This window comes from Oryza sativa, chromosome 11 (genome assembly GCF_034140825.1).
Source record: "Oryza sativa Japonica Group chromosome 11, ASM3414082v1".
Taxonomy (NCBI): domain Eukaryota; kingdom Viridiplantae; phylum Streptophyta; class Magnoliopsida; order Poales; family Poaceae; genus Oryza; species Oryza sativa.
Window position 1 is genome coordinate 25,357,286 of NC_089045.1, and position 19,833 is coordinate 25,377,118.

Consider the following 19,833-nt stretch of genomic DNA (forward strand, 5'->3'; position numbering starts at 1 on the left):
ACACCTTATCTCTTCCCCATCCTTTTGCACCCATCTCCCCACCACCAGAAACGTCGCTTTCTTCCCATCTCCTCTTCCAAGCTGGCTGCACACGCCGCCTCTGCCATAAGCTGCATGCGTCTTCTACCTATCCTCTTCCTCGGCAATTCGTGGGCGAGCTATCTGCTCCTCTTGCCGTTTTTTTCCTCCTCTCTAGCACGACAAACGGAGTGAAACCGCTAATAATGGTATACGGGTTGTTTTCTTCTTCCCTTTCGGTTTTTCATTTTTTTCAGTTTTTTAATATATACATATATCAACCTTGTATACGTCTTTTTTTTCTCTCGGTTTCTTTGTTGTTTAAATATGTACGTATACAAACATACAAACTTTAATTTGTATATGTATATATTTTTTTCTTATACATCAAGATTGTATAAATAAATAAATATGTATGTATGTATGTATGTATGTATGCATGCATGCATATACTTTACATACATACGTATATATGTATATATAAATATGTATGCATGCGTGTATGTCGTGCCTAACACGCACCGAAGCGGATGCGTGGGGAAGTGGGCGTAGTGGCCGCGAGAAATGAGGAGCCGGGCACGGAGGAGGGAAGGATAAAAACGACTAGGAGGGGTTCTCTTCCCCTCCTTTAATCACTTCAATACGCCGCGTTTCTGTGCCCTAGCTCTCTCCGTTCTGTGCCTCCCTTGCGCCACACGCTCTCGCTCTTCTCGCCTTTCCTTCGCCAATGCCATGACGTGGAGCTCCGTGCCACTGGATGGCAGAATCCAGCCTCCCTCTCGCATTACCAATGAGAGGTTTGTGCCAGCTGTTGGAGGGTGAACTCCTCAAGCAGGGGACTAAGGAGCCCCCTTCTAGTTCGGTCGGGGGGCAGCGGGTGATAATCGAGGTTTGGTCGAAGGAGCGATGCAGAAGGGGTCGGGCCCTTAAAGAACGATGAGACAAAAGGGGTTTATACAGGTTCGGGCCACTAAGAAGCGTAACATCCTACTCCTGTATTTGGTTGATTCTGTGAGGAACACAATGTATCAGTCGGTTGAAATCTGAGAAATCATCCCCCTTCTCACTAGGCCTGGATCTCCTTATACCTCAAGGGGTTACCACAGGGGCCCAAAAACCCACCTAGAGAAGAAGGAAAACATTATTTACATTTATTACATGTCTTATCCCTCTGACTTGGAAGACCATGAGCACAGCGCCTCGGCATGGCCCCCATCAAATCATGCTGAACGATACGGGGGACGTCTGTATCATTCTGCATTAATTACTGAAAACTTCCGAGCACTCGTTCCCACCAGGGAACGGGTACCCTCCTCCATCGGTACACGCCATGTGTCCATTCGCGTGGGGGGATTAGGATCCTCTGACGTGAAGTCAGAGGGATGTGGTCACTGACATATGGACCCCACCACTCGCGGACCAACATGTCAGTGATTACGCCAGGGAGTAGTTCACGTCAGAGGATCCGGTTCCGCGCGGGAGAGGGACGCGCAGACATCCGCTCTAAATAGCTTTTCCGATCACCCCTGGGGGTTGTCCTGGCCAGTGGCCACTGGGGTTCCACTTGCAATTCTTCACCGTTCGAATAAAAAAAAAATCTCCATCGTTTCTTCCTTACTCAGGTTTCTATTCCCTCAGTCACAGCCACTGGCGATTGTTTTCTCGCCGAAGTCATGCCCTACGAGGAGGTTACGACTAGAGAGAGAATTGTGGCGTGGGGGAGTCACTGAAACCGTGAAACGAAAGCTGATTATGGATCTGGTCGTCGGCGCGTCGAGCGGCGCCGTGAAGTCGCTCGTCAACAAGCTGGGCACCCTCCTGGCGCAGGAGTACACCCTCATCTCCGGCGTCCGCGACGACATCCAGTACATCAACGACGAGCTCGCCAGCATGCAGGCCTTCCTCAGCAGGCTCAAGCGGGACGTCGCCCACGACGAGCAGCGTCAGGACTGGATGAAGCAGGTGCGCGAGGTCGCCTACGACATCGAGGACTGCGTCGACGACGTCCGCCACCGCCTCGGCGGCGAGCCCCGCGGGACCGGCACAGTTGTCTCCCTCAAGAGGACGTGGTACCTGCTCACCACGCTGTACCAGCGCTGCTGCATCGCCACCGACATCGGCAACCTCAAGGTCAGGGCGCAGCATGTCAGCGAGCGGCGCACCAGGTACGGGGTGGAGAACCTCCCAGCAAACAGAAATGGTGGCGGCAACAACAACTCCGGCGCTCCCGGAGACCATCCAGCTCCTCTCCCCCGGCTGATTGGCACCACTGAACCTGTAGGCATGGACGACGCCATGAACGACCTTCAAAGATGGTTCATGGTCTCAAAGCAGAACAGCCAAATCAGTTACCTTGCTATCGTCGGATCCGGTGGGCTTGGCAAAACCACACTCGCAATGTCATTTTACCGCAAGTTTGGAGATGAGTTTGATTCCAGAGCGTTCATGCTCGCGTCGCAGAAGTTTCATCTCCCAACAGTTTTGAGAAGCCTTGTCAGCCAGTTCCATCAGAAGCAGGTCAGCGCTTCTGAGGATGCTCTTCACGGAATTGAGGAATGGGGAGTTGAAGCCCTCAAGAAGAAGCTCGCTGATCAACTGCAAGGCAAGAGGTAGAGGAATGGCTACTATATATTACGGAGTATTTATTTTCATTCCTTCATAGTTTTTCTTGACATTTCTGGTTTAGCACTTGAGCTAATCTTTGGATCAGTCTCACACAAGTTTTTAGTAATTAAATAGTAACACCGAATTTGAATTATGATACTACCTCCGTTTCAGGTTATAAGACTTTCTAGCATTGCCCACATTTATATAGATATTAATGAATCTAGGCACACATATATATCTAGATTCATTAACATATACTGTATATGAATATGGGCAATGCTAGAAAGAGTTATAATATGAAACGGAGGAAGTAGTTATTACTGATTTGGATAAGGGGTACTTTCTCCGTTCACAGGTAACAGTCGTTTTGGATACAAATAGTCTACAAAATGCAACAGCATTTTTATTGTATATATTTATAAAATCCAATAACTTTATGCAGAATAGAAAAACAAATATTGATACCAAAGTTGAAAAGGTTTAACAACATGTTTTGTGCCTGGGAGGAGTACTACTTCTTCATTCTTTTAAGTTCAAATATTAAACGAAGAAGCTAGGTAGTATAAAATGTTATTTAAAGAGCAACTTTTACAGTACTTTCTCAAGTACTGTAAAATCACACTCTATTTACAACTACAAGTACCATCAAAGCACACTCTATTTACAACTACTTACTTCTAAACAATTCCTGAACAGGTACCATATCTTGATTGATGACATATGGTCTGTATCAGCATGGGAAAGTATTAGGGATTCATTACCTAAGAATAATAAGGGTAGTTGCGTAATTGTGACTACCAGGTTTAACTCTGTAGCTGAAGCCTGCCGCCGTCAAAATGGTCATGTGCACAAGCTCAAACAGCTCGATCCAGTGAACTCCAGCAAATTGTTTCTTCAAATAATATATGCTAATGATCCGTGTCCCACTCCAACCATTAATGATGAGATTGTCGTGAAGATGTGTGGTGGTCTGCCTTTGGCCATAATAGTAGTGTCAGGGCTCATTGCTAGTGAACTGAAATCAAAGATTGGAAAGCCATTGGATCAGAAATTGATTGAGGTGGAGAAGGCTTTAAGGGCAGAGTTGGGAAACAATCTCACCACAGAAGTAGTGCAGATAATTAACCACTGCTACAAAAATCTGCCACCTGACCTTAAGACATGTTTGCTCTACTTGAGTACATTTCCAAAGGGCCGCAATATTAGCAGGAAACGATTGATAAGAAGATGGGTTGCTGAAGGGTTCGTTACTGAGAAACATGGGCAGACGGCAGAGGAAGTTGCAGAAGACAACTTCAATGAGCTCATTGGCAGGAACTTGATTCGGCCTATCAACAACAGCAGCAATGGGAAGGTGAAGAGCTGTCAAATTCATGACATGGTCCTTGAGTACATTGTCTCCAAATCTGGTGATGAGAATTTCATCACTGTAATTGGTAGCCACTGGCAGACACCGTTTCCAAGCTACAAGGTGCGGCGGTTGTCTGTCCATAAAAGTGATAGGCAAGAAACTGATCTAGTAGAGAGGATGAAGTTGTCGCATGTCCGATCTTTGACTGTGTTGGAGAGTTTCAAAGCTCTTCATTCTACTATGCTCAAATTCCAGATACTGCAGGTGTTGGATCTTGAAGGATGCAAGGACTTGTCGTCAAACCAGCTCAAGAAAATATGTAATATGCATCAGATGAAGTACCTAAGCTTGCGTGGGACGGACATATACAAGATACCGAAGAAAATAGGCAGGCTGGAGTATTTGGAGGTACTTGACATAAGGGACACGGATGTCACAAACTTGCCTGCATCAGTGGAGAGGCTTCAACGAATGGTCCATCTATTGGCTGGCAATAAAACCAAGCGGAGAGCATTGAGATTAACTGAAGGAATCACAAAGATGAAAACTATACAGACACTGTCTGGGATTGAGATCTCTGGAAGGTCAACCAGGACAGCAGCTGGGGAGCAGGCACCAGTTCTTGAAGTCATCAGAAATGCTACAACCACCGATGCCAAGGATGGAGATATCGCGGGCTTGCAAGGTACCCGTAAGGAAGGCAGCAAGGTGGATATGCCAAAACAATTGCGTCCGCTAGCAGCCTTGGAGAAGCTCACCAACCTTAAGAAACTTGCCATTTACAGGCTTGTTAATTTCCAAGCGAAAGATGATGAATTGTTGCTCTCTGCTATTGAGCATTTGAGCAGTTGTTCTCTCAAGTTTCTTGCAATTGATGACAGTTTCACAGGCTTTCTTGACAGATCACTGAGTTCTTCACAAGCACAACCAGAACACCTTTACACCCTTGAGCTTTCTGGCAGCTTGTTTAAAGTGCCAGAATGGATTGACCGCTTGCACAACCTTGAGAAGCTTACTCTGTCCATGACTTCACTTACGACAGATACTTTGGTGACTCTTAGTAGGCTTCCTGAGCTTTTCTCTCTCATTTTTTCACTTGATGCAGCAAATGGTATTTCAAATATCCTCAAAACTGTGCAGAAGAATACATTGGAGTCAGGTGGTAAAATCTTTGTGCCGGATGGGGGGTTTACAAAGTTGAGGTTGCTCCGTTTTACGGCACCAGTGCTACCACCTCTGAGCTTCCTAGAAGGGGCAATGCCAGAGCTTCAGAGGCTTGAGCTGAGGTTCAGAATCATTGAGTTTGTATACGGCCTGGAAAACCTTTCAAGTCTCCAACAGGTATTTCTGACCTTTAGCAGCCAGGCACCTGAAGATGCGAAAGAGAAGGTCTCTCAGATCAAAGGACTGGCAAGCAAGATTCGAAAGGCTGATTCCTCCAACATTAGTGTGGTGATAGATGAGTACAACGAATTATCAAAAGAACAATAGATTACCTAGTCATGATCTCCACAGTTGGAGGGAACCAGTGTGTTATCGATGTGTTGTACCTACTCCATCTACAGTCTGTTTTTGTTTTATGATTTTCAGATCTATTTACAATTTTTTGTACTGTTTTTTTGTTGAGCTGTGGCATCTTTGTTTTGTCTGCTGTACTCCCAAAACTCTGCTAGTGAAAAAAAATATATCTTCTGTTTTCCTAAGAAAACTAATCAATATAAAGGTGTTTCACCAATTCTAATACCATTGGCCTACTTAAAGATGCTATTTATTTGCCTCGCAAATTTCAACTTAAAACAAATATCTGTTTTCAGTCTCTAATGGGGTTCACTGATCCCTGACAATTAATTATTGCCTGTAGAAGGATTCACTAATCCAAGTTACTGCCAAAATTTTTTTAAACCAAATTTAATTTCTAGTAATTCCAGAATTCTAATTAGTTCCTGTCAAGAAAATGAATTCTAGTTAACCATGTACTTGTGTTTATTCTAGTCAACAATGCGTGTAACATGCATTTGTTTCTACATCCAAATATTCCGTAAGAAAACAATGTATTTACAAATACTCTACCTTACTGGAATCAACTTGTATAGTGTCTTGATTTTATTTTCAACGCTAGGAGTTCTGCAGTTTTTTATTTCATTGGAGTGTAACATTTTTTAGTTTATCTATTCCTACACACAATCTGTTTTACATCCTCACAGACGTGACTAAATCAACCGTCTTAACTAAATATCAATTTTAGTTTTTCTCTGCAATTTTAATCAGGTGGTTGTGGTCTTGTGGAACTGCCAACATCACCAATTCATTTCAGTTATTTTTTTTATGTTGCTCATTTTGCAATTTCAGTTCATGTGGTGTGTAGTTTCCTAGCTTGCTCTGTATCAACCTAGTCGATTAAATTACTCCCTTATTATTCTTTCGATAATGACCTCTACATCCAGCATGTATCAGACCATAAATTACCCCCTTGTGTTCCTAGCCACCACTTAGAGTAGACAAGCAAAATAAGAGAACTGAATCAATCATGTGTCTGCATCGAGATGAAAAACCTAGTAAGCCGTGGTCCTCCTGATGAGCCATGGTGCTCGACCTGCCGATGGTTGGGTGGAGGCCGACGAAGGAAGACGTGAAAAGGGGATCCGACCTCGGAGGAGGAGGAGGTGCATGCGCGGAGATGTAGCGGCGACGCCGGCGTGGACGGCACAGGGATGCCGCGCCCGCGCGTGGGCAGGAGGTGGAGAAGGGGGGCGCCGGCGGGGAGGACGTGCGCCGTGTCCCTCCGGTGGCCGGAGCGGAGGAGGAAGGAGAGGCGGAGCAGATCTGACGGCCCAGATTGATCTTGCGATATTGGGCCTTCAAGTGTCTCCTGGCATGATGGCAGCACCCTTAAACGGGCCTCCTTCATGGGCTTTTGTTTTGGTTGTCTATGTGGGCTGTAATTTCTGTGGGCCTTCACATTTGTGGGCCTCTAATGGCCATGGCCGTCATGTAATCCGTGTGGTGAGAGATGCTCGCTCTCGCCGTTGCCATGGCCTCCACCGCCGCCGCTCTCCCCTTATTTTTCACGACCCCACCTCCTCCAGTCCGGTGACCGGAGAAGGGGAAGAAAGAAAGCCTAGAAGATCCGACGGCGGCACAGATTGGTTGGCGCTCTCTCACGCGAGTCATACATGGTCGCCCCGCTTTGCAATGCGTCGAGTGGGCGAACAGGGGTGTCCGGATCGGGCTGGAGACGTGGAGATTTGACTACGCGCACAAGGTGTTTGACGGAATGACGCACAGCTTCCTAGCAGTCGAACTACCTTCTGTTCTGGACCTTCTGGTCAGTGTTGTTCTACTTCGATTTTACTCTCAGTTTTGAGTTGACTTTATACTGCAATGCATTCCACAAGTTTGAACTGTGTAGGTAGATTTTGGAACTTCAGGTTTGGTTTGGACTTTCATGTAGAAAATTACGACTCAATGACAGTGTAACACACTCTAGGGAATGTAAATCAAATCATAGTTTACAACAGTTAACATGATATTGAAGATAAAAAAAATGGCACAACAGCGACACGCATGACTGAACATTTACGATATATATCTTTTTTTTAAGGGAAAACAGCATATGTGCCTTTTCATTAAATATATATCACAATGACATAATTTATAACTATAGTTACATGACACAATTTAAAGTTTATAGATGCAAGTGGCTAACAGTAATACAGAAGCGAACGCGAGTGGCAAGTTGTGTTTCTTGGCTGTTCTTGTCTGCAGGCTGCTATTATTGTCCCGGACGTCCAATGTATAGCAAATCACAATAACACAGGAATCTGTTACAGATTATTGACTTATTACACACGCAATCTGCAGCATACAGCTCCGAAACAATAGTATTACTCGCAGAATCAACTTTGAACGAACACAGCGACACACAAATAAAAATTACATATACACAGTTTGCTCCTGATCATATGTAATTACATATATACACAGCGACCAACAACAATACAGAAGCGACCATGAGATGTAAGAGTTATTATCTCACCGCTCTGTGAGATGCATTGCCATTTGCCAACAACAGTACAGAAGCTTGTTCCTGCTGTCTGCTCCTGAACGAGCTGAAGCAACGCAGGCTGTCCTATTGTCTTTTGACATCTCTCTCACCTCAGGAGTCAGGAGAGGAGGACGTCATTCCCTGTGGCAACAAGTAATTAAGAAGAAGTTCATCAACTAAATTTGGAGTTAGTTTGCAGGTAGCAATGCTAGACAGGTTAGCGTGAACAGTGATTACCTTTTCAATAGGAGCTAGGCATGGCACTCTGTTTCACCTTCATCTTCTATCTCGCTCTGAAACTCTGTTTCTCTCCTCGGTGCCGCTTCATCTGCTGCCTGAACAACATCCTCCGGCGAATTGACTTGGTTGAATCTTGTTGCACCCTCTGCCTCCTCCTCACCAGCTTGATTAACTTCTATTTGCATGCCTCTGATGAAAAGGTCAATAGGGTTGCGATGCTTGGCGACCTCCTTGCTCACTGCCTCTACTTTCCTCTTAATATTGGGGCTGTTCATGTACCGTACGTTGTAGCAAAGAGCTACCTCTGAAAGCATTTTAAGGTTTCCGATACCTGAAGGAACACTCATCTCGCTCATAGGGGATGTGTGCAAATTCAGTCGCAGATATGTGAGCTTCGGCATAGCCTCTTCTTCGAAGGTCAGCCGTGGGACAGGGCAATCAAGGGAGAATTTCTCTAGTTCTTTGAACCCTTTGCTCTCAATCACTATAGCTTCTTCAGGAATGAACTCCAAGCCTAGTATCAGGCGCTGTAATTTGACCAAGCCCGCGAGGATCTTCACATCACCTGCCACTTGTTTACAGACCGTGATCTGCAAGAAAGTAAGATGCTCGAGCCCTTCAATCCATTGGGGAACATTGGCGAATTTTCCGGCTGTTACTTTAAATTCATCAAGAAATTTAGGTGGATCACTTAGAGAACGCAGGAACTCCATGGAACAACCGAGCCCACAATGAATGGTTAAGGACTTAAGTTGCCTCCATTTTCCTAAGGATGACAATAGGGCTTGTTGGTAGGCTTTGTCATTGCACTGGTGAAAGGCCCATGTTATTGCGAGGATCTTCAAGTCGTGTAGATCACCGAGATACTTTACTGACCTTTCGGAGAATTCACTTAAATCAATGAGAAAATGTTTCAACATTTTTAGCCGCACAATTTGCTCTGGCATGTGCTTTATTTGTGTGCCTCTTAGGTCCAGCATCCGCAAAGATCCTGGCTCGCACACTTCTGATGGGATCTCACTTATGTGGGTGTGGCTGATGTCCAATGCATTCAGGGTGCGCAGCTCTTTGATTTGTGGTGGGAGCTTGCTGACCTTTGTGTTACTGACGCTCAGATAACTCAGCACAAGCATTTTGCATATCTGCAGTAGGTCCTCATCCTTCAAATTCTCCCAGCCTTGAAGATCCAACGACACCAGATATCCAAACTTGTCTAGAGGGACTGTTGTTCTGTTGACTGCACCAGATATGAGTAGTGAACGAGTATGAGACAAATCCATTTCTTGCAGCATTTCTGGGAGCTGTGGATCGGGATGGTGGAGAGCTAGACGACGTGCTATCCGAGTGTTCTTGCCACCACCTCTTGGTGCTGAGTTGAGAGTTGCGCTGGTAATGACATAACCCTTCTCTGCTGCTCTGTAAGCAAGAAACCTCAGTATGAAAGGATTGACCTGCCACAGGCACAAGTCATCTTCATCAAGATTGTGTCCACAGTTCCTTGCTGCTGGGGTGATTATATTCCTGTCAACCATCTCAGAGAAATGCAACTCAGACAACAGCCCTTCGTCTAGCCATTTCATGACAAGACGATCCTTCTCAAACACATATCCCTGTGGCAACATGCTTAGGTAGAGTAACGATTGTCTCAACTCATCACTGTAATCAAATGATAGCCAGTGTTCAAACTGTTTCAGCAGCAGGCGTACTTCTTCCACCCTAGGAATTGCTGAGCTGCCGTGTTGCTGTTGATGTTGTTTCAACCAATCAGCCATACCAGTTATGAACGATGGTATTCCTCTACATTTCATCAATATTTCATCACATAATAGCTTCAGATTTTCTGGAGGGCAATCGTCCATGGAACCAAAAGCTTTTATGTGGAGCAGCTTCTCTGAATCTGAGTGACTCAGAGGCTTCATCTTATGCACAATCCCATTATAATTTGACAAACACCACCCTGCTATCCGCTCATCGCCAGCCGTAAACAATATTCTGCTACCACAGTTATTATTAGGAAATGCACCCTTGATCAATTCCAAATCTGATTCGTTGAATATATTATCGATCAAAGCGAAGTATCTGGAGGGACAATACGAAGAGAAAATATTAACAGAATTCGAGCTCTGATGCTGTACTGTAAGAGAAGTCGTAAATAAGTAGTGCTATATAATTATAGCAGCTGAATTAAGCAAGCAGTAAATGTTGTTTACCTCTTATCCTTGAGGCGTTCTGATATGTTGCGAGCCAACAGCTCCAGGTCGTCCCCCAACATCGTGATTTCTGAGCTGTTTGGTGATGATGGTGCCTCCAGTTGCTCTATGATCTGCTTCAGGATGGTTTGAGGAACAAGCTTGCTCCCGTGAGGCCTCCGGGAGAAGTTAGCCACAATGTGGCACTGGAAATGAGTTTGGCACCGGAGTCGACGGTGGAGCTCCATGGCAAGAGTGGTCTTGCCAATGCCGGCAGGTCCAGCAATGGCCATGACCCGGAGGCTCTCGTCGGCGGCCATGAGCCATCCGAGCAGCTCGTTTGCCGTGCCGTCGATGGCAACAAGATGATCATGGACGGTACAGGCCTCGACTTGGGCTGCTTGAGGCGGTGATGGCATGAGCTCAGAGCGTAGACCATTGAACACAAGGTAGAGAGGGTATACCTTCCGCGGAATGTCATAGCCGAATGACCTTCGGCGGCGGAAGCGCCGCGTGGCTTTTCGCAGCGGCACGCAAGGCTGATTAGATAGAAATTTCACGATAGCCGTGACCGTATTCCGCACTCCGATCAGAACACTCATCCAGGTCATCAGGTCATAATGGGCACCATCATCATGATCCCCAATGGAAGGCGACATCGGCATCCTCAGGTATGCGACAATGGCGCCCAGTTCCATCTCCAGGAACGCCAAACCGTGCCTTTCGTGGGCGTCGGTGAAGCGTCCACTCTTCAGCAGCTTAGAGACACTCTCAAGGAGGGGCTCCAACTCCTTCAACGCCGCCTCCTTCTTCTCCATGATGGAAGTTCTTCCCATCGCTCCCTCCGACATGATCCCCGGCCGCACGCCTGCAACACTGTACGGTAAGTACTCAAGAGATAGCTAGCTAGTGCGGCAGAACAAAATTACTGCATCATGTAAACAACTGTATTGCAGAATGCAGATGCATGCCGAATGCGAGCTAGGCAGATCTATCTCTAGCTTGCCTGAGAGTTCTGCTACTTTTACTTGCTTTGCCTCTTCTCTGCTCTCCCTTGTTGTCTGTCATTTCCAGCTTGCAAAGCGAAGTAGTAGCAATTAATTAACACTGAACTCTGCATGCATCTCTTCTCAATTACTCCAGTAGTTTTCTTCTTCTTATAGCACTTTACACATTATTCTTGCCATGTGCATGTCACGTTACTAAGGATGATGACTTTGCTTCCACTTTCGTTCATTCCTCCGGTGCTATGTTCCAAAAGAAGATCCTCCAGTGCTATTATCAAATTAAAAAGAAGATCCTCTCACACAAGTTCTTTTCCAGGAAAGTACCACTCCGGCAAGTTAAAAGGCGCGCGATTGGACACAAAACCTCTCCCTTTGGCAACATCAAGGTACATTGGCATTGCCATTTATCAACTCCTCACTACAAGCCATGCATACACATATTCGTTTCTTCTATCTCAAGCGACACATTGCGTAACTAGTCATGCATGTTGTGTGCACCTGCGACATGGAAAGGAGTGAAGAGCAAACACTGCCGTGACCAAGAATGGCATTCATTCCCTTGTGAAAAGAAAAAAATCCACATGAGATTGATCGATTGATTTGGCCGGTGATTAAGCGAGCCAGATCGACGATGGACCTCGTCGTCGGCGCGTCGAGCGAAGCCGTGAAGTCGCTGACAGGGAAGCTGGGCAGCCTCCTCGCGCAGGAGTACACCCTGATCGCCGGCGTCCGCGACGACATCCAGTACATCAACGACGAGCTCGCCAGCATGCAGGCCTTCCTCAGCAAGCTCAAGCGACGGGACGTCGACCACGACGAGCAGCGTCAGGACTGGATGAAGCAGGTGCGGGAGGTGGCCTACGACATCAAGGACTGCGTCGACGATGTCGGCCACCGCCTCGGCCGCGAGCCGCGGGGGAGCGGCGCGGCCATCTCCTTCCAAAGGGCGTGGTACCTTCTCACCACCCTCTACAAGCGCCGCCGCATCGCAGCCGAGATCGGCAACCTCAAGCTCCGGGCGCAGCATGTCAGCGAGCGCCGCACCAGGTACGGGGTGGAGAACCTCCAGGGCAATGGTGGTGGTGGCGGCAGCGGCAGCGGCCTCGGCGTCGGAGCCAACGCTCCTAGAGACCGTCTAGCTCCTCTTCCCCGGCTGATTGGCACCATGGAGCCTGTAGGAATGGATGCTGCCATTGATGAGCTCCAGGAGTGGTTTTCCAAAGGGAAGGATGGCACCCAGCAGAGGTACCTCGCCATTGTCGGGTTCGGTGGCCTTGGCAAGACCACGCTCGCCATGGCGTTGTACCGCAAGCTTGGGGACGAATTCGATTGCCGAGCATTCGTGCTCGCGTCGCAGAAGTTCCATCTCCCGACGGTTCTGAGGAGCCTTGTCAAGCAGTTCCATGAGAAGCAGGCAGACGCTTCTGAGGATACCCTCCATGGAATTGAGGGTTGGGGTGATGAAATGCTGAAGAAGAAGCTGCTTGAACAATTAACAGGCAAGAGGTATGATTTTGGGATTGCTAATATCTATCTCTTCACCACATTTTTATTGTACTGTCTTACTAGTCATCACTCCGTGCGTTTGCATACTCGGAAAACCTCCAAATTATTGTATATAAAGATATTTTTTTTTCGCTGAGAAGACCGAAGGAGGCCATCCGAATGTATTAAGAAGAAATAAAAGTTACAAGAAAAAACACCACAATGCACCAAGGTGCATGACCACACACCAACGCACTACCACCTAAGCACAAACCACTGAGAGTGAACGCCGCTAGGCATACGGCAACACCACAGAGACGAGACTCCGAAAACGATGCCACCAAGATGGTCACAACATCTAGAATGTCACCACTGCCCATCTAAAAAGATGTGGTTTTCTCCCAGAAAAGCTCATCAAGAAGGGGAGAGGGTAACCCTCGACAGTGCCCCAAGGAGGTTATGACGCCCGAAGGCGTAGCCGCTGCCGGTCTGGTGAACACCGGACTAGCCTTTCGCCTAGGACCCTATAACCTTGACAGCAGATCGCCATCCACCACACAGAACCACCACATAGACAAAAAAGGTAGCACGTAGCTTCCACCACCGCCGGCCTCCTCGTCAGTTTTGGTCGAAGGAGAACCCGGGATTGGGTGGCACTGCTTCGGTAGTCTGAGCTTCCCCCGTTGACAAGCTGCCGCCTCAATCCAACCTAGGAACTCCCCGCAAAGAAGGGGAGGAGATCCAGGAAGGGCGAGGGTGCTGACCGGCAACGAGGAAGACGACCCACCGCCGCCAGCTCCCTTTGCACTACCATCTAGGCATGTGCCGACGCCGGATATGCTGCCGCTCCGGCACCGGCGCCACCCTTCGGCGCCCCCTTTGTCCGGCCTCTGCGCCCCACCTGGCTGCTAAGGGCACCGCAACGGCTTCCCGGCTGCCCGGGCATCGAGGCCTGGCCGAGCCATGGGGCTGCTCGCGCCGGCACCAGCGAGACACGGCTGCCGCGACCCACGCCGCCGAGCCGCCACCGCCGCTCCCAACTGTCGAGCCGCCACACCCGGGTTGCTGCACCAGCACCACACCGGGCAGGCTGCGCCAGCACTGCCTCCACGCACCTCCGCACGCTGCCACGCCCCACCTCCGAGCACCTCACCCGCACGCTGCCGAGCCGCCACCGCCGTGCACCTCGCCCGCACCTCGCCAAGCCGCCACCGCCGTCCCTAGCCGCCTCGCGCCGCCACCACACTAGATCCAGGCGCGGGATGGCCGGATCCGGCCTTCAAGGCACTGGATCCGCCGCCTCCCCACACCGCCACAGCGTCACCACCTCCGACCGCGATGGGGGCTTCGTCGTTCACCCCGTCCACGTCGCGCCGAGGAGGGAGAAGCCAAGAAGAAAGGAAAATATTGATATTCCTAGTTGGAAAATTTTGATTATTCATTTGTGCCTGGAATGAGCACTATAAAACGTTATTTTATAACTAGCTAATTACTTCCAAACAATGCTTGAAGCAGGTACCATATCTTGGTAGATGACATATGGTCTGTATCAGCATGGGAAAACATTAGGGATTCATTCCCCAAGAGTGATAAGGGTAGTTGTGTAGTGGTGACTACAAGGTTTAACTCTGTAGCTGAAGCCTGCCGCCGTCAACAAGGTCATGTGCACAAGCTCAAACAGCTCGATCCAGAGAGCTCCTACAATTTGTTTCTTCAGATAATATCTGCTAATGATCTGTGTCCCATTAGACCTATTAATGCTCGCATTATCATGAAAACGTGTGGGGGTCTGCCTTTGGCAATTGTAGTAGTAGCAGGGCTGATTGCTAGTAAAATGAAATCAAAGATTGACCTGACATTGGATCAGCATTTGGTTGATGTAGATGAGGCTTTAAGTGCAGAGTTGGGAAGCAATCTCACCACCGAAGGAGTAACGCAAATAATTAACCACTGTTACAAAAATCTGCCACCTGATCTTAAGACATGCTTGCTGTACTTGAGCACATTTCCCAAGGGCCGCAGTATTAGCAGGAAGCATTTGATAAGAAGATGGATTGCTGAAGGATTCATTACTGAAGAGCATGGGAAGACTGCTGAGGAAGTTGCAGAAGACAGCCTCAATGAACTCATTGGCAGGAACTTGATAAAGCCTATCAAAAACAGCAGCAACGGCAGGGTGAAGAGCTGCCAAATTCATGACATGGTCCTCCAGTACATTGTCTCCAAGTCTAGTGATGAGAATTTCATCGCCGTTATTGGCGGCCACTGGCAGACACCACTTCCAAGCTACAAGGTACGGCGATTGTCTGTCCATAAAAGTGATAAGCAAGAAACAGACATGGTAGAGAGGATGAAATTGTCCCATGTCCGATCCTTGACAGTATTGGAGAGTTTCAGTGCTCTTCATTCTACTATGCTCAAGTTCCAGATACTGCAGGTATTGGACCTTGATGGCTGCAAGGACTTGTCCCACCCACATCAGCTCAAGAAAATATGCAACATGTATCAGTTGAAGTACCTGGGCTTGCGGCGGACAGATATTGACAAGATCCCGAAGAATATAGGGAGGCTGGAGTACTTGGAGGTACTGGACATTAGGGAGACAAATGTCAGAAAGTTGCCTACATCATTTGCAAAGCTTCAGCGAATGACCCATCTACTTGCTGGCAACAAAAGCAAGCGGACAGCATTGAAATTAACTGAGGAAATTACAAAGGTCGTAGCTCTACAAACACTTTCCGGGATTGAGATCAGTGGAAGCTCAACTTTAGAAGAAGACCGGGAGCAGCCACGAGATATGCCCATCAGACACTCTACAACCACCAGAGCCGAGGAGAGAGGCAACACTGCCTTGCATGGTCCACATAAAGAAGCTAGCAAAGTGGACCTTCCAAAACAGCTGCGTCCTCTTGAAGCCTTGGAGAAGCTCACCAACCTTAAGAAACTTGCCATTTACAAGCTTGTAAAGTTCCAAGCGAAAGACGATGAGTTACTGCTCTCTGCTATTGAGCATTTGAGCAGTTGTTCCCTCAAGTTTCTTGCAATTGATGACAGTTTCACAGGTTTCCTTGAAAGCTCACTGAGTTCTTCGCAAGCAGCACCAGAACACCTGTACACCCTCGAGCTTTCTGGCATGTTATCTAAAGCGCCTGGATGGATTGACCGCCTGCACAACCTTGAGAAGCTTACTCTGTCATTGACTTCACTTAAGACAGATACTTTGGTGGTTCTGAGTAGCCTGCCTGAGTTATTCTCTCTCACTTTTTCACTCCATGCAGCAGACAATGATTCAAATGCTCTCAAAATAATACATAGGAATACAATGAAGTCAGGAGGTAAGATCTTTGTGCTGGATGAGGGATTTGAAAAGCTGAAGCTACTGCATTTTGCGGCACCTGTGCTACCTTCTCTGAGCTTTCTAGAAGGAGCAATGCCGGAGCTTCAGAGGCTTGAGCTGAGGTTCAGAATGGTGGACTATATGTATGGTCTGGAAAACCTCTCAAAGCTGCAACAGGTATTTTTAACAGTCAGCAGCCAGGCACCTGAAGATACTAGGGCAAAGACATCTCATATCAAACAACTGGCAAGCATGATTCAAAAGGCTAAGAATTCCCCTAACCCCAGTGTGGTGATAGATGAGTACAACGAACTAGCAAAAGAATAATGGATGATCTAGACATAATCCGCAATTGCAATGTGCCATTGTATTATCGATATGTTGTACCTACTCCATCAGTTGTGCCTTTTTCTTTTATGACTTTCTGATCTATTTACAAATTATTGTACTTTTTTTTTATGATCTGTGGCATCTGTATTTCGTTTCATCTGTTGTACCCTAAAGTCTCTGCAAGTATAAAGACTTATCTTCAGCTTTCCTTAGAAAACTAATCAGTCCAGAGGTGTAACTAGTTCTAATAATTATCTTTCTAACTCAATGTGCTATTTTTTATCTCTCTCACGAATTGCCTAGTATAATAAAAAAAAACTTTGTCTTTTGTCACTAAGGAAGTAGACTAATTCACTTATTTCTATCTACTTCAAGAATTAATTAGTATTGTAACAACTAATCTTGAATTCTTGGGTGAATGAATTATGATTGAGAATCAAGCACCTATCCTTTCCTCCTATGTCAAGTACAAGAATTGCTCGGTGGCAGCAGCTCTGCAAGATTATGCTTGGGTGGCCACTGGCCAATATCAGAGGGGGGTTATCCTTGCAAGGTACTGCCGATTATTTCAAGATTTGGGATGTGGTCTCAGAGTATCCCTGTGCCAGGGATTCTATGCTCTGGTTGGCATAGGCTAATGGCGATTTCTCTGTCAAATCGGTGTATTCGCTGCTCTGTGCTCGGTGAACAAAGTGTGCCTTGGGCAGAATTGGGTGCAAATCCAGGGTGTCGGCACGTTGCAAATTCTTCATGTTCCTTGCCATGCGAGGAGCTTGTCTTACTGCCAACAACTTGCAGTGTCGCAGGTGGCATTTGGTGAGCTTCTGTCACCTTGGTTGCTGTGATCTGGAAACCTGCTTGCACATCTTTCACTGTTGCGCATGCACGGTGCATGTCTGGAATGCACAGCCGCCTGGGATTCATTTGCCCACAGCCTACACTGCATTTGCTTCCCTGGTGGCTCGCAGTCCGCAAGACGATCTGCAAGCAGGAGCAGAGAGCCTTCAATGCAGGTGTGATCCTAGTGACATGGCTTATCTGGAAGGAACAGAACGCCCGTGTTTTTGAGGGGAAGGCCACTATGGTGTTTGCGCTATGTGTGGTCATCATAGATGAGTGGCGGATGTGGAAGGTGGCTGCTCTTTTTACGCTGGGCCTGGGGTGCATTGGGGCACTGCGTGTTCTGATGTGAGAATTTTTGGCATTGTTGTTGTTGCGGTGTTAAAATCTGTGATGTGGCTTGTTTCGTTCTCTGATTGTTAGGGCGTGCTCCGGCGCTTTGGTCTGTAAGCCATGTGTCCTGTAAATTCTGTTTTCTCCCATTCTTAATAAACTTCGGCCAGTTTCTGCCAGCGCGGAGGAAAAAAAAATCGAATTCTTGTCTCAAGGATTCAACCATCCCTGACAACTTCCTAAAAAGTACCATTTCGACCAGAATTTCATTTTTAATAATTGTAGAGTTCAAGTGAACTCTGTGTGTAACTTTTATATGTTTATACATCTAATATTCCTTAAAAAATTAAACAAAAACTCTTTACTGCAATAATCTTGTATAGCATCTTGATTTGATTTTCAGTGCTAGGAGTTCTGCACTTTTTAGTTCACCGGAATATGACTTATTGTTTATTCCGACATCCAATCTGTTTTAAAACTAAATCCTGATATGGCAATTCCTCACAGATGTGAACAAATCAACCACCTTAACTAAGCACAAAAATTTAGTTTTTCCCTGAGATTTTAATCCAGTGGTGGTGGAACTACCAACATTACCAATTCATTTCAATTAAAAATTTTCTGTTTCTCATTCTCCATTTTCAGTTAGCTGGTGTGCAGCTTCATAGCTTGTTTCTGTACTAAACATATTGATTAAAATTACCCCCTTATGTTCCTATGATGTGTTGAACTGTCACCACCATTTAGCCACAAGCAAAACGAGAAAACTGAAGTTTTGCATCAGATCAGATGAAAAACCTGGGGAGCCCATGATGGCCTCTTGAAGTCTTGATGAGCCCTGATCCTCGGGCTAGCTGGTAGCTAAGCCGCGGCAGTTGAAAGATGAGAGAAGAAAGACGCATCACGCCAAATAACTGTAATTTTACTTCCCCATCTGGCTATATAACTGTAATTTTTAGTGTTTTTTTCTTAATCTCTTGTAATAAACTTCCTTCACTATGTATTTATATATTTATGGTACACTCGTTCCCTACATTCTCCTAAGGCCTTGAGTAGGCTTCTGTGTAAACTGAAATCAAGTAGAATGAAAAGTAAACTGGAATTAGTTGCAGGAGTTAATATGAGGAAACTTACATCCAAGGCAGAAGCAAAGGGTCGGTTTCCTCCTCGGCATTCTATCAAACAGTTCGTGGGCAACAAATATTTGTAGCCTTCAGACCATCTGCAACTGCAAGCTAGGCCCCAACCTTCGATCTGCAGAATGCATCTGCAGCAGAGACGAGCGAATCAAACATTGAGTGATCGATCGGTCGGTCGCCGCACGACGGCGGCAACGCACAGCAAATCGGGATGGACGTGTGTCGCCTGGGTGAGAAAAGAGGTTTTACCTGGAGATACATGATACTCCTGGAAGAGGCAAGATAGCCTCCACATTCCCCCTCCTCCGGGCACACGGCCGCCGGTCACCGGTCGCCGGTGAGGTAGCCGACGCCCGACGCGGACACGGCGGCGGGGAGGCCGGAAGGCCACCGCCGGTGAGAGTGGTATTGGAGGTTGGAATCGACGTTTCGTCGTAGCCGTCCATAGGAAAACGGACGGTTCAGATCGTGGTGTACGCAGAACGACAAATCAATGCTGATGGTTAATTGAGTTTTAATTGTTAGTATTAGTACTATAAATTTATAAAAATATATTTATTTTATATACTTTTAAATATATATAGATATATATACTCCATCTGTTTCACGACGTTTTGAGTTTGGTCAAAGTCAAACTAATTTTATAGAAAAAATAGTAATATTTTTAACCCAAGACAAATATATTATAAAAATTTATTTAATTATATATTTAATGAAACTATGCTGGTATTGTAAATATTATTTTTTTTAAATTAATTAAACTTATAATAATTTGATTTTAATTAAAGTCAAAACATCTTATAACCTGAGGGAGTATATAAAGTTTTATCATAATAAAAAGCTCGCGGATTAATTAAGTTTTAATTGTTATAGATTTATTTGATAAAAAATCTATATCGTTTTGTAAAAAGT

At 46.4% G+C, this 19,833-nt stretch overlaps 3 protein-coding genes and 1 long non-coding RNA gene across 6 annotated transcripts; 2 read left to right on the forward strand and 2 right to left on the reverse strand.

The window, feature by feature from the left end:
• The first annotated feature begins 22 nt into the window (after positions 1 to 22).
• LOC4350889 (disease resistance protein Pik-2-like) lies at positions 23 to 5,589 on the forward strand. 2 transcript variants are annotated; one of them, XM_066305746.1, is made up of 3 exons: positions 23 to 227; positions 1,657 to 2,627; positions 3,322 to 5,589. In XM_066305746.1, exons 1-3 carry the CDS (start codon positions 225 to 227, stop codon positions 5,465 to 5,467), a joined length of 3,120 nt encoding a protein of 1,039 aa, XP_066161843.1. In that variant the 5' UTR covers positions 23 to 224; the 3' UTR covers positions 5,468 to 5,589. The 2 variants fall into 2 exon arrangements, with proteins under 2 accessions (XP_066161843.1, XP_015617294.1); XM_015761808.3 differs by lacking the exon at positions 23 to 227 and having other exon boundaries at positions 1,734 to 2,627.
• Positions 1,599 to 6,809, reverse strand: LOC112936835 (uncharacterized). Its single transcript, XR_010737853.1, has 2 exons — positions 6,529 to 6,809; positions 1,599 to 5,345 (listed from the first exon to the last, which is right to left on the reverse strand). It is a non-coding gene; the product is annotated as an uncharacterized lncRNA (long non-coding RNA).
• A 939-nt stretch (positions 6,810 to 7,748) lies between these two features.
• Positions 7,749 to 19,379, reverse strand: LOC4350892 (disease resistance protein Pikm1-TS-like). 2 transcript variants are annotated; one of them, XM_015761809.3, is made up of 5 exons: positions 19,171 to 19,379; positions 18,917 to 19,049; positions 10,472 to 11,318; positions 8,259 to 10,340; positions 7,749 to 8,162 (listed from the first exon to the last, which is right to left on the reverse strand). In XM_015761809.3, exons 2-4 carry the CDS (start codon positions 18,954 to 18,956, stop codon positions 8,273 to 8,275), a joined length of 2,955 nt encoding a protein of 984 aa, XP_015617295.1. In that variant the 5' UTR covers positions 18,957 to 19,049; positions 19,171 to 19,379; the 3' UTR covers positions 7,749 to 8,162; positions 8,259 to 8,272. The 2 variants fall into 2 exon arrangements, with proteins under 2 accessions (XP_015617295.1, XP_015617296.1); XM_015761810.3 differs by lacking the exons at positions 18,917 to 19,049; positions 19,171 to 19,379 and having other exon boundaries at positions 10,472 to 10,847; positions 10,915 to 11,061.
• Positions 11,836 to 16,942, forward strand: LOC4350891 (disease resistance protein Pik-2-like). Its single transcript, XM_026021157.2, has 2 exons — positions 11,836 to 12,963; positions 14,458 to 16,942. Exons 1-2 carry the CDS (start codon positions 12,089 to 12,091, stop codon positions 16,604 to 16,606), a joined length of 3,024 nt encoding a protein of 1,007 aa, XP_025876942.1. The 5' UTR covers positions 11,836 to 12,088; the 3' UTR covers positions 16,607 to 16,942.
• Positions 19,380 to 19,833: the final 454 nt, after the last annotated feature.

Excerpts from the sequence above, each read along its gene's own strand:
- LOC4350889 (XM_066305746.1), top strand. Across the intron at positions 2,628-3,321 it reads GATCAACTGCAAGGCAAGAG|GTACCATATCTTGATTGATG; the intron begins GTAGAGGAATGG and ends ATTCCTGAACAG.
- LOC4350891 (XM_026021157.2), top strand. The coding sequence starts at position 12,089 with ATGGACCTCGTCGTCGGCGCGTCGAGCGAAGCCGTGAAGTCGCTGACA. Across the intron at positions 12,964-14,457 it reads GAACAATTAACAGGCAAGAG|GTACCATATCTTGGTAGATG; the intron begins GTATGATTTTGG and ends TGCTTGAAGCAG.
- LOC4350892 (XM_015761809.3), bottom strand. The coding sequence starts at position 18,956 with ATGCCGAGGAGGAAACCGACCCTTTGCTTCTGCCTTGGAT. Across the intron at positions 11,319-18,916 it reads CCTTTGCTTCTGCCTTGGAT|GCGTGCGGCCGGGGATCATG; the intron begins GTAAGTTTCCTC and ends ACAGTGTTGCAG. Across the intron at positions 10,341-10,471 it reads GAACGCCTCAAGGATAAGAG|ATACTTCGCTTTGATCGATA; the intron begins GTAAACAACATT and ends TTGTCCCTCCAG.